Raw genomic sequence first — 14,282 nt, 5'->3', positions numbered from 1 at the left:
TTATTGCCCATCTAAATGCTTATGCCTCCCAAATTTACCTTTCCAACCAGACTTCTCTTTTCTGAGCTCTAGCTCATGAAACTAACTAAATGTCTAAAACTGAATTCATTACATCCACCTTTCCCAACCTTCTCCTATTCTGGTGTTACCAATCTCAGAAAATTATATTACTATGCGCAAGTCAGGAACTTGGATTATATCCTTCTCCTTTTTCCTTACAGCCCATTAATCAATGAATTGCACTGATTCTTTCTCTTAAACATCACTCAAATCCATTTATTTTTCTGCATTCTCATTGCTACTAATAGGGAGCAAGTCATTACCATCTCTCTCCTAGACCACCGTATTTCTCTCTTTTTAAAAAAAATTTTTTTTAATGTTTACTTATTTTTGAAAGGGGGACAGAGTGTGAGTGGGGAAGTGGCAGATAGAGAGGGAGACACAGAATTCAGAGCAGGCTCCAGGCTCCGAGCTATCAGCACGGAGCTTGACATGGGGCTGGAACTCATGGACCATGAGATCATGACTGGAGCTGAAGTTGGATGCTTAACCAACTGAGCCACCAGGCGCCCCACCGTAATTTTCAAAGCCAAAAAAGTCCAAAGTTTTACTAAATCTAGAAAGTCTGCATGATCTCTCACCTGGCTAACTGTCCAGCTTCATCCTGTGCCTGGGCCCTATCCACCCCTTCTCTCTCAGCCTAACCACACTGACTAAACAGTTTCTTGAATGTATCACACTCCTTCCCATCTTGGGACCTTTCACATTTTTCTCTCTCCCTAAAAATAAATGCTGTCTATACCAATACCATACTTTCTCTCAAACTAACTCTTATTTATCACACCTTGAATATCATTTTTTCAGGGAAATCTTTTCTGAATGCCTGGATTCTGACAGGCTCCCCTGTTACATGTTTTCCTATAGCCCTTTCTAGCAATTGTCATATTGGTAAATAATTATTATTGACCATGTTCCCTTGTAAACTATAAATTTTATATGACAGAAACTTCATCTTGTCTCATCTATAAAATGTATTCCCAGTACTTTGCATAGTACATGACATATGGCAGTTTCTCAATAAGTATTTATTAAGTGAACAGATTAATGACTGTGATGACAGCAACTGCCCCTCAGAAGTTATCAATCAAACTTTAGGAGACAAAATTCTGAATGGGAAAAGCTAAAAATATGATATATCCTTAACCAAGACATAAACAGCTCATCAAAATATTTCTTAAAAGGTGAAAAAGGAAACCAGTAAATAAAACGAACAGTCATAAAATGACTACTGAAGCTGAATCTCTAAGATTCACAATCTAGGAAACTTCGATTTTTTGTTTTGGGTCTAGTTTAATCTTTTGGGAAACAAATCTGGGGCTCTCTAAATAAATCCATGAATGAGGGGTGCCTGGGTGGCTCATTCAGTTGAGCATCTGACTCTTGGTTTCGGCTCAGGTCATGATCTCACGGTTTGGGAGTTCGAGCTCCACGTCTGGCTTGGTGCTGACAGCCTGCTTGGGATTCTCTCTGTCTCTCTCTGTCTCTCTCTGTCTCTCTGCCAACTGCACCCCCTCCCCCCAACCAGCCGCTTGTGCTGTCTCTGTCCCTCTCAAAATAAATAAACTTTGAAAATATTAAATAAATAAATATATAAACGAAGGAGCTTTATACTTACACACAGGCTAGGAACAAGACTAGATAGGTTGACATGTCGTGGTGCAAACATGTGAAGCTGCTGAAGGCAAGAAATGGCAGCAGCCTGAACAAGGGAATCTGAATGGTCCTGGGTTATGGCACAACCCACCAAACAAGAAGAACGAATGGTGGAAATTGTTGCTCCGTTCCCTAATCGAAAAATACAAGAAAATGCAAAACACAATTATTAGTATTACCAAAAATATTCCTAGAAAACAATTGTCTTCTAAATAACCTCTCTTTCTGATTACTGTACAGTTTTGAAGACAAAAAGTCTATGAAGTCCATAGAAATGATATCAAAACATGATTGTCTATCAATGACAACAATATATCCCTCCAGGTTTAGCTAGGTTTACATATAATCCCTAGGAAACTATGTTGTCTTTTAAATCCATCATTGTTTTATTTGAAAGAGACAGAAAATTCCTCATTCTGTTTCTCTGTTCAACCAATATTATCACGACAGTATTTAATAACTTTAAATCATATTTTCCTAAGAAGATTAATGGAAATTTTTACAGAGATAGGAAAAATAATTGTAGTATTATATACTATCTGTATAAAAATGGCTTAATTGCCGGGGCGCCTGGGTGACTCAGTTGGTTGAGCGTCCGACTTCAGCTCAGGTCATGATCTCACAGTTCATGGTTCAAGCCCCACATCGGGCTCTGTGCTGACAGCTCAGAGCCTGGAGCCTGTTTCGGATTCTGTGCCTCCCTCTCTCTCTACCCCTCCTCCACTCATGCTCTGTCTCTCTTTTTTTTTTTTTTAATTTTTTTTTTAACGTTTTATTTATTTTTGAGACAGAGAGAGACAGAGCATGAACAGAGGAGGGGCAGAGAGAGAGGGAGACACAGAATCGGAAGCAGGCTCCAGGCTCTGAGCCATCAGCCCAGAGCCCGACGTGGGGCTTGAACTCACGGACCGCGAGATTGTGACCCGAGCTGAAGTCGGACGCCCAACCGACTGAGCCACCCAGGCGCCCCATCTCTGTCTCTGTCTCTTAAAAAAAAAAAATGAATAAACCTTAAAAAAAAATGGCTTAATTGCCTAATATAAGTGATTTCAAACTTTTGCCAATGTAAAATAAAAAATAATTTTATAGACATAAGGAAATCATAGGGTCACTTCTAATTTGAAATACACATTGCCTCCTTATCACTGCATTAGAAAGCACTTGGTAAACACCTATGTTTAATCAAAGTTGTATATTTATCCTGTGTATATCCTTATGATAACACTGAAAGAAAGAATTATCAACTTTCTCAAAGAGGACACTGAGTCCAAGAAAAAAGACATGTCTAAATCATGTATTTTCCACTTTCTAGCATTCTTCATCAAGATCTTTTTATTTTGGCTTCTTTTTTTAAAATATCTGTCTGGATGGAGGCAAGGAAACTGATCTGGGCTTCACCTCTGGCTCCAACCACTTGCTGGCTATACAAAACTTGGAAAAGTTCTTAACCTCTCCCAGCCTTAGAGTTCCATCTATAAAATGGAGTGATATACCTATCTCAGGATGTTGTCAAAGTTAAATGAGATAATGTGCATAAACATCTTGACCCACTTCAAGCATTTACTGAATGATGGGAAAAAAGTGAAGATTTTGAAAATGGCTGGTACATTCAGGATAAATTCACAGTAATTTTCTGCCTTGTATGTTTCATTCAACCTTTAGTAAAATTATGTCGGTGGAATTGTGTGGCTAGAATGCGGGCCTTAGGATCATACCTATCTTCTCTGAGTTTGCTTCCTCACAGAGAAATTACATAATATTATCCCCTTTATTGCAGTGGGTTTTCAAACTTTGATCCTGAGCTTTAGAGTTCAAAGAAAACAGTGAAGCAAAAGTCCATGAAGACAAGTGGATGGCACTCTGGGACACAGGGACTCCACTTTCATCTTGTCTTCATGGGGATCCAGGTAAAATATAATTTGGAAAGGCTGTCTCTGCTCAAAACTTCAAATAACAGTCAGTTATAGGTATGGTGTAAGCATTAGATTAAATACCATATGTAAAAAGAAGAGGCATAGGTCTTTGGTAAATAACAAGCATTCAGTACATAGTAATTATTATTATTGTAAGTTTTCATTTAGCAACATGATAGTGACATGCAGGAAACTGAAAGACAGCAAAGTGTAGTTCCTTTCATTTAAGATGAATTCACTCACCTTGTAGCTCAGGGCCAACCGTAGTTATTATGGCACCCAAACATCTACCCAAACATTGATGAACTTCTGTATGTGAAGGTGGAACAGTCAACAGCAAGGTAAGAACTAGAGATAATGTTGGCTCCACATATCCACGATACATTGGCCCACTAGAATCCACTATAAGAGCGAGTGAATGAAGAGACCATGTCTGGAATGAAATATAATTTCATTTAGTTGTAAGGAATAATTAGAGTATACTGAGCTGATTTTTTTAACTTAAATTTTAGTAACTACTAACATCTTACTTTTTTAAAAGTTTATTTATTTGTTTTGAGAGCGTGCACATGCAAATGGGGTAGGAGGGGAGAGAGAGAGAGAGAGAGAGAGAGAGAGAATCTCAAGCAGGATCCGTGCAGTGCAGAGCCTGACACAGGGCTCGATCCCGTGAACCGTTAAGATTATGACCTGAGCCAAAATCAAAAGTTGGGACGTTTAACTGACTGAACTACGCAGATGCTCCTTGAGTTAGGATTCTTAAAACAGAAGACAAATTAGGGAAAACTTAAGAATATCTACTGTACTCTTCTTGTGCAGATATACAGTAGTGCTGAGGGAATACAATTAATACAAATTATAGTAAAATGTCCTCTCATATAAAAAGAATCATGTAGGGGTGCCTGGATGGCTCAGTTGGTTAAGCCTCCACCTCTTGATTTCAGCTCAGGTCATGATCTTGCAGTTCATCTCACAGTCTACTGTGAAAACAGAATTTTTTTTTAAAAAAAGTGTAGCGCCTAACAAGTTATAAGCTTACTTAACTTTTGTTTCTAACCTTTTTGGGAATTTTGGGCTTTACACAGCTGGAAACTTTTACCAAGAAGTCAAAGGCAAACTAAGCCTGTAGACTGGAAGCCTCTGCTGGATTTACTGCTTCTTGTCTAACTGTGAAGGAACTAATTTATCAACAAACTAATGGTATGTAGTAATGGCAACTGAATTGTTTCTTCTCCCAACTTACAGTCCCAGTATGAAGCTGGCAAGCTGAATGCTACTATAGTCATATACTCTTAATATTTTTAGGTGCATCAGTGCATGGTGGCAAATCCTTAGTGTAGTATGTTTTCAGACATGTGAAGCTCTTGCCTTTCGTTGTGGTTGTATTTATTTGTATATAAAATGTTCGAGCATAAACAAACAAAAATTCCAGGAGAACACTTGAAAATTCAACCAAAAAACCCAGACTTTGACTGGTGTCTGAGTGGGAAGAGAGACAGGATAGCCATTAAAACAAACTTGATCAACTCAGCAAATGTGGAGCGCCTGGGTGGCTCATTTGGTTAAGCGTCTGACTTCAGGTCATGATCTCAGTTTGTGGGTTCGAGCCCTGTGTTCGGCTCTGTGCTGACAGCTTGGAGCCTGGAGCCTGCTTTGGATTCTGTTTCCCTCTCTCCCTGCCCTTCCCCTGCTCTTGCTCTCTCTCAAAAACAACAACAACAACAACAACAACAACAACAAAAACTTAGCAAATGTAAGGAAATGCAAAAAAAGAGGAAACAAGTACAAAAGATAGTAAATTAATAAAAAGAAACTATATTTCGAGAAATATATGCGAATGGGTTAAATTCCCAGAATAAGACAGATTTAAGACTAGGTTAAAATACAAATTCCTGTTCTACAGTTTTACAAATAGAACTCATAAAACAAAGACCCTAATAACATTTTTCCAAACAAATTATAAGAATCATTACTATTTTATAAAACAAATGACAGTCCTAAAAATATTATTTAAAAATGTCATAATGAAACAAAATCAGCATTATACCTGGACTTCAGAGGATGTTCCATCTTGTGCTAGAGCCAATAAAATGCTGACACTGGTTTTCAGATGTTGTCCTGAGCCGATACCACCAACGTAACGATGCAAGCAACCCAGAGCCAATGAGTGCCCAGTTCTGGATACAACATCTCGGGCTGATTTCAACCTGGGAAAATAATTACATGCTTCAGGGACTGGCCTTTCTATTTCCCTCTGACAATAACAAGCTCATTATGCGTCACACCATAAACGGGATTTATTGTGGAAATCAGAAAAGACTACAATCATTACTTCTTTCTCCACTCCCTACCAAGAGTCAGAGATTAATTTAAAATGGTTGGCTAAAGTCACATATTTCATTTTAATTTTAGAGAAAATCTGAAAGAAGAATCACAACTTCTCAGTTTTTAACATTTATTATTCCTTGAAAAGTTAAGAATTATTTGAAACATATTTTTATTATTGGTGTTTTAAATAAACACGAATTGCTTTTTTTTTTTTTTCAACGTTTTTTTTTTTTTTTTTTTTTTTAAATTTATTTTTGGGACAGAGCGAGACAGAGCATGAACGGGGGAGGGGCAGAGAGAGAGGGAGACACAGAATCGGAAACAGGCTCCAGGCTCTGAGCCATCAGCCCAGAGCCTGACGCGGGGCTCGAACTCACGGACCGCGAGATCATGACCTGGCTGAAGTCGGACACTTAACCGACTGCGCCACCCAGGCGCCCCACGAATTGCTTTTATAACTGGTTTTAAAAATCTAAAAATTTAGATTACAGAAATTACAAAATTACAGAAAATGTTAACTTAAGAAATTCTCTATAATTATGATCTGAACCTCTTTTTTTTTTTTTTTAAATTTTTTTTTTTTTCAACGTTTATTTATTTTTGGGACAGAGAGAGACAGAGCATGAACGGGGGAGGGGCAGAGAGAGAGGGAGACACAGAATCGGAAGCAGGCTCCAGGCTCTGAGCCATCAACCCAGAGCCTGACGCGGGGCTCGAACTCCCGGACTGCGAGATCGTGACCTGGCTGAAGTCGGACGCTTAACCGACTGCGCCACCCAGGCGCCCCGATCTGAACCTCTTTAACATGCATCAGTCTTTTTCTTTGTGAAATATATCTAATGAATTAAAAAATATAAAAAGAAGATATTGCAGATTACTTAAAAAATAAGCTTTATTGAGATATATTTATATAAAATAAAATTCACCAATGGTAATTCTTTTCAAGTATCCATAGAACATTTACCAAGATAGATAATTAATTGAGCCAATAAGGAAATAAAACATATCAGAATTTATGGTATGCAGCTAAAGTGTGTATCAGGGTGAATTTATAGCATCAAAATCCTTGTATTAGAAAAGAAGAAAGGTTTTAAATGAATTATCTAAACCTCCACCTTCAGAATCTAGAAAGAGAAAAGTAAACTGAACTGAAGGTAAGCATAATGAAGCAAGTTATAAAAATAAAGTAGAAATCAGTGGAAGAGAAAATGGAAAGACAATAGAAAAACTCAATGAAATCCAAACCTGATTTTTTTAAAAAGAATTATGAGAATAAGGAGAATAAGGAGAGAGAGAGAGAGAGAGACAGAGAGAGACAGAGAGAGAGAGAGAGAAAGGCAGAATGTATATTGCTTCTTTTGTAAAGTATTCTACAAATGTCAGTAGGCCAAGCTAGATGACAGCGTTGGTAAAATCTACATTTTTAATCATCGGAGTCTGTTCTATTAGTTACTGAGACAGGAATGCTGAGATCACCAAATATAATTTTAGACTTGTCTATTTTACTTTCACTTCTATTAGGTTTTGTTCCATGTATTTTAAAACTATATCATAAGATACATATACATTGAGAATTGCTATGTATTCTTGGGGGGAATTGGTCCTCTTATCATTATGAAAGCACTCATTTATTCTGGTAACAATTTTTGTTACAAAATCTACTTTTTCTGATAATAACAGAGCCACTCTAGCTTCCTTTGAGTTAGTGTTTTCCTGGTATATTATCCCTATCTTTTTACTTTTAACCTATTTCTTTCTTTAGAGTTAAAGGGGTTTCTTATAGATAGCATTCAGTTAGATTTTGCTTTTTATCCAATATGACAAATTCTAACTTTTACTTGTAATGTTTAGACCATTTATATTTAATGTAATTACCAGCAGGTTAGGTTTAAGTCTCCCATATTGCTATTCGAGCTCTGTCACATCAGTTTGTTTCTTTTTCCTTCTTTCCATCTTCTTTTGGATTTAGTATTTTTTATGATTCCATCTTATCTCCACTATTGGTTTATTAGTTATACATTTTTGTTTTTTAGTAGGATCTCTGGAGTTTACATTATACATTTCTAACTCATTATGATATACCTTCAAAGAATATTATATTCTTTCATGTATATTGTACACGGAGTATGCCACCATTTCCTCTTCCCATTCTTTGCACTGCTGTCATGTATTTTTACTTCTCTCTCTATTAAAATCCTACCATACATTATCATTTTTGCATGAAAGGGTCAATTATCTTCCCAAGGCATTTAAAAAATGCGACTAAAAATAGCTTGCAAACTCTGTTGCCCAGGAGCTGCCTGTGCCACTCAGCCATGGTCAACTCCACCATGTTCTTCAGCATCACCATGGATGGTAAGCCCCTGGGCTGTGTCACCTTGGAGCTGTCTGCAGACAAAGTTTGAAAAACAGTAGAAAATTTTTATGCTCTGAGCACTGGGGAGAAAAGATTTGGTTATACAAGTTCCTGCTTTCATGGGATTATTCTGGGATTTATGTGTCAGGGCGGTGACTTGGCATACCATAATGGCACTGGTGGCAAGTCCATCAATGGGGAGAAATTTGATGATGAGTATTCTATCCTGAAGCATAGGGGTCCTGGAATTTTGTCCATGGCAAATGCTGGACCCAACACAGCAGTTCACAGTTTTTTCATCCGCATTGCCAAGAGTAAGTGGTTGGATGGCAAGTATGTGGTCTCTGGCAAGTGAAAGAGGACATGAATATTGTGGAAGCCACAGAGCGCTTTGGGTCCAGGAATGGCAAGACCAGAAAGAAGATCACCATTGCTGACTGTGGACAAATCTATTAAATTTGACTTGTGTTTTATCTTAACTACCAGACCATTCCTGTTGTAGCTCAAGAGAGCACTCCTTTGCCCTTGTCTGCTCTCACTGTAATCTTTGTATCTCGCTGCAGTTCTGTGGGTTCCATAATTTCCTTATTCCCCTCCAAGTTTACTGGATTGCAGAGTTAAATTTACGATTATGAAATAAAAACTAAACAATAACCAAAAGTAAAATATAATAAAAAATAAATGAGAATAAAATAATAGGTCATTTTAAAACAGACATATAAAGAGTAAGTCCTTATATTTATCTACATACCTACCACTCTTGGCACTCTTCACTTCTGTATGTTACACTCAAATTTTCATCTACTATCATTTTTTTTTCCCAAAAAGCTTCTTTTAATACTTCTTATGGTACACCATATAAGCAATGAATTTCCCAACTTTTCACAGTCTGAAAGTCTTTATTAAAACTTCAGTTTTAAAAAAGTATTTTCACTGGCTATAAAGTTCTAGGTCACTCTACTGCCTTTTGCTTGCATAATTTATAATCAGAAGCCTGCTGAAATTGTTATCTTTGTTCCTCTGCGTGATGTCTTCCCCCAACTGGCTGCTTTTATGACATTCTCTTTATCACTGGCTTTATGAAATTTGATTATGCTATGCTTTTCTTTTGTCTTTATTCCACCTCGGGTTTGTTGTGGTTATTGGATGTGTAAAACTCCTATTTTACCTATTATTAACAGAGCACAAATCAGTAAACAGGTAAGACTGGTTGTATATTTTAAAAAATCTTTAATGGAAGTTGGATTTCAGAATCAATGACATACTTGGAAAACCAAAACTGATCTATTGTTAGAAAATGGTAAAAGTCATCCTACAGAAGATCAAGTGTCAGGGACTATTTTATCTTCTGCTTGCTCATATTATCCTTAGTGATTCAAACAACACACTGGGGCATTACCCTATAACCAAATTGTTGCTCATGTCTGAAGACAGGGAAAAGCCATTCTCATATAACCAAGAATTCAGAAAATACTTTTTATTCAGAACTACTGCTTCACAACCATTGCTTCCCCCCCACCTCTCTCATTAAAGATTATGGCCTAGTTTGGTATAATTAGTACTCAAAATATACAGTGGTTAATTTACATAACTCAAGTATCAGTTCTTGACCACACTTGATTTTCAACTTGTCTACTTTAAGTACTTGATTAACAACCAACCAAGAGTCACTAATAACGGCATCATCTTAATCATACTTATTTGGAACTCTGAGATCACTCTTTTTAATTAATATGCAAAGAAATCCTTAAAACCTAACACCAACTTTCCCCGTTTCAGGGATAATTTAAAAGATGATAAACTTGCTGGCAGTTATAAAAAGAATGGCTTATTCCAAAAAATGAATAATTAACAAAAAGAGTAATGTAAGGAGCAGAGATAAGAGAAAGGGACTTCCAGAACACGTCTTCAGAGCAGAGTACATATAACTAACTACGAGAGGTCGTATTAACAATCTGCTTAATTCCATTATGTAATATTCAAAGGCTGAAACCTGACCACCTTAAAAGTATCTATAATATTACAACTTTCCCAGGTTCTGGAGTTTAAACAATTACTGCATTGAAAATTAAAATCATTATTAAAAAACACCCAATATTTTGTTATATGCTATACCATGTGGAAAGCATATCACCCAGTTAATATAATTATTGACTACTAAAAAGACATCTTTGTCTCTATGAGAAACTTACTTGTCAGTAAAAAGACCCACTTACTTGTCAAAGCTATACTGGGCCATTCTAGCAATGAAGGTTGCTTCCCCAACCACCTGAGCCATTCTTCCAAGAGCTTCCCCTGCTGCACATCTTAAGATGGGGTTTGGGTTGTCAAGAGCGCCCATAACCAGAGTCAGAGCAGATTTACGAACTTCCTCAGGTCCTAAAGTACTTTTGTTTTCAGCCAGGCCCTGTGGTTATTAAAAACAAAAAAGGGGGTGGGGGAAGGGGGCAAATTCAAAATTCACAGTACATAAAAGAAAAAGATGTGCTGCAATCTTTGTAAATATACATGTATTTCCACCCACCTTTTTTCAACCATCTTTTATTTTTTAATTTTTTAAAGTTTTTATTTTAATCACCCAGTGCTCACCATCACAAGTGCACTCCTTAATCCCCATCACCTATTTCACCCATCTGCCCACCCACCTCCCCTCTGGTAACCAGTTTGCTCTCTATAGTTAAGAGTAGTTTCTCTCTCTCTCTTTCCCTTTGCTTGTTTTGTTTCTTAAATTCCACATATGAGTGAAATCATATGGTATTTGTCTTTCTCTGACTTATTTTACTTAGCATTATACTCTCTAGCTCCACCTATGTCACTGCAAATGACAAGATTTCATTATTTTTGATGGCTGAGTAACATTCCATTGTGTATATATACCACATCTTCTTTATCCATTCACCAGTTGATGGGCACCTGGGCTGCTTCCATATCTTGGCTATTGTAAATAATGCTGCTATAAAATAGGGGTATTATGTATCAACCATCTTTTTGTTTTAATTGAAGTACAGTTGACATACTGTACAAACCTAGTTTTAGGTGTACAACATCATGATTAGACAATTCTATGCATTAAGCTATGCTCATCATGATAAATGTAGTCACCATCGGTCAATGTACAATATTATTATAATATTAACTATATTTCCCATGCTGTATTCCTATGACCTATTTGTAACTGAAAGTTTGTACCTCTTAGTCCCCTTCACCTATGTTACCCATTCACCTACCTGCTCCCCTTCTTCAGCCATCTTTCATATGCATATATTATGCCTAGAATCAATACCTGTTAAACTAATCATTTTCCTAAACATGATTCACAACATGATATATAACAAGGATATAGTCAATCAGCCCTAAGATGTACAATCCCTGGACGTGTCTTTATCCAAAGACTAATGCTTTTTATATAAAAGTATTGCTTTTTATAAAGGATGCTATACTCTTAAGTCAACTGGTATTCAACTAATTGACATTTACCATTAGAACTTTAGGTAAGGAAAAAGGCTGATAAGTATGAAAAGTTGACATGTTTCTATAAAAATTCCAGAGAAGATAATTATGTCATCAAGAGTACATTCAATGTATATAAAAAGATAAAATAAGGTAAAAATAATCAGTAACTGAATATCGATACACTTTGTTCATCATATTAAATGTTAGTATCTCTGTTCTAGGTACACCTAGAACATGGAACTTAGCTTACATGAGACCAAAAATCCAACTCATGGTGCCTGGAGAAAATGTTAGCCATAGCAGGAGCATTAGCAAGAAAATCTATGAAGAAAAGTATACTGTAGAGCAATATTACAGTTGGTTCACTCACCTTCCAACCACTAAGGAAGACTGACTACCCAATTCTTTTTTTTTTTTTTTTAATTTTTTTTCAACGTTTATTTATTTTTGGGACAGAGAGAGACAGAGCATGAACGGGGGAGGGGCAGAGAGAGAGGGAGACACAGAGTCGGAAACAGGCTCCAGGCTCTGAGCCATCAGCCCAGAGCCCGACACGGGGCTCGAACTCACGGACCGCGAGATCATGACCTGGCTGAAGTCGGACGCTTAACCGACTGCGCCACCCAGGCGCCCCCCCAATTCTTTTTTAAAAAACTCAGATGTTCATATTAGCTGATGGTCTCTAAATAGGGCATATACTAATAGCTATATAAATGATACAAACTTCTATTTCTGTATTCAATGCCTATGTCCCTTTTCCCTGATGTTTACAAAACACAATTTAATTCACGCCCATTTAAACACTTGTATTTGCTGCCATTTTAACCGTAAACCTTATAACAAGTTTAGTGCTGAATAATATAAAAAAGTTTTCAAATATGTCATGAGAGGCTGTAGGCTGCATAGAACAGTGCATGAACTCTGAGAGATAGGCAAAATATTGGTTATTTCACTTCAAACATACAGAAACCGAGGTTCAAAAGGTTAAGGAACTGCTTAAGACATAAACCTATGAGATCTAAACCACAACACAGTCTCTAAATGTAGCCTTTTTTCAGCTGTACAACATAGTCTCTCCTGATTTATGGTCTAAACCACAAATGGAACTCAAACTTTATCTAGTTAACCTCAAGTAGAATACAAGATTTTATTAGTCAGACATCTTTGAAAATTCCAAGAGAACTTACTAGAACTTATAAAATCTGAAAGATCAGATCAAAAAATGAACGTTAACATTATTAAACTATAAAACACTTATTTAATTGCAATGAGTCTAATAAATAGTTTCTAATAATTTAAACTAATATAAAAACACAGTTTTCAAGTGATATACATATAATCATCATAATGGTCTAGATATACCTGCCTTATTAAAGGCATTAATTAAAATCTTAGTTCAGAATACTTACATAGTTTTTTTATTTTTATTTATTTTATTTGAAAGAGAGAACATACACACGTGCTCAAGTGGGGGAGAGGGGCCAACAAAGGGAGAGAGAGAGAGAGAGGGTGAAAGGGAGAGGGAGAGAGAGGGTGAAAGGGAGAGGGAGAGAGAGGAAGGAAGAGGGAGGGAGGGGGAAGGGGGGTGGGGAGAGAGAGACAGAGAGACAGAGACAGAAAGAGAGTGAATCTTAAGCAGCCTCCACATGCAGTGTAGAGCCCGTCTCGGAGCTATTCCCACAATGGTGGGATCATGACCTGAGCCAAAATTAAGAGATGCTCAGCCAAATGAGCCACCCAGGTGCCCCCAGAATACTTATGTTTTAAAAGTAAATACCTTTAGTGCACTAAGAACAGCAGTAAAAATATTAAGCTGCACAGCCTGCTGACGGACGCCTTTGGCTTGTTTAACGCATTCAGCAAAGTGGTCCAACATTTGTAATCTATGATAATAGAATAAAGATCACATTAGCAATACTTTTTATTCAAATATGGCTCAAAAAAGATACATAAAAAGAGTATAAGCTAATTGGTAACAAATAATGCCCCATGCTGTCTCATTTTTATTTCATTCCTGCAGCTGGTTCAAACCCGAGCTCCTCCTGAATTGATATAGGGGCATGAAGTTTTTAAGTGGAACAAGGCAAGAGACTAAATATTAAGTTTCAATGAACAAAATAAGGTCATAATTTCAGTGTTAACATTAATGCCAGAATCTAATAAAGTGCCTGGTATACAGTAGGTGCTCAAGGTTTCTTGAACAGAATTAGCAATCATTAATTATGCATCTGTGTAGAAGATTCAGTTGGAAATTTTTAAATGAGGCATAATTTTTTTCTTCTTTTCAAAATACACTCACATGGAAGAAAATTGTACCTCATGTCCTATTCTCAGAAGCTAACTGGGAGGTTTTTATTTTATTTTTTTTATTTTTATTAAAAAAAAATTTTTTTTTAATGTTTATTTATTTTAGAGACAGAGAGACAGAGCAAAGCAGGGTCAGGGCAGAGCGAGAGGGAGACAGAATCTGAAACAGGCTCCAGGCTCTGAGCTGTCAGCGAAGAGCCCGACACGGGGCT

At 36.9% G+C, this 14,282-nt stretch overlaps 1 protein-coding gene and 1 pseudogene across 1 annotated transcript in view; one reads left to right on the top strand and one right to left on the bottom strand.

Moving 5' to 3' along the window:
• Positions 1-14,282, bottom strand: part of HEATR5B (HEAT repeat containing 5B) — a 101,129-nt gene that overhangs the window by 53,930 nt on the left and 32,917 nt on the right. Inside the window, exons 17-21 of the mRNA XM_047852537.1 lie at positions 13,541-13,646; positions 10,527-10,717; positions 5,674-5,833; positions 3,870-4,059; positions 1,676-1,845 (exon numbers count right to left, since the gene is read on the bottom strand). Of these exons, the coding sequence (XP_047708493.1) occupies positions 1,676-1,845; positions 3,870-4,059; positions 5,674-5,833; positions 10,527-10,717; positions 13,541-13,646 (817 nt within the window). The remainder of the gene's footprint in view (positions 1-1,675; positions 1,846-3,869; positions 4,060-5,673; positions 5,834-10,526; positions 10,718-13,540; positions 13,647-14,282) is intronic.
• On the top strand, positions 8,270-8,766 carry LOC125162049 (peptidyl-prolyl cis-trans isomerase A-like; annotated as a pseudogene).

Source organism: Prionailurus viverrinus, chromosome A3 (assembly GCF_022837055.1).
Source record: "Prionailurus viverrinus isolate Anna chromosome A3, UM_Priviv_1.0, whole genome shotgun sequence".
In the NCBI taxonomy this organism is placed as follows: domain Eukaryota; kingdom Metazoa; phylum Chordata; class Mammalia; order Carnivora; family Felidae; genus Prionailurus; species Prionailurus viverrinus.
Note: the sequence above shows the minus strand (reverse complement) of the source record. Positions and strands in the feature narration are given on the sequence as shown.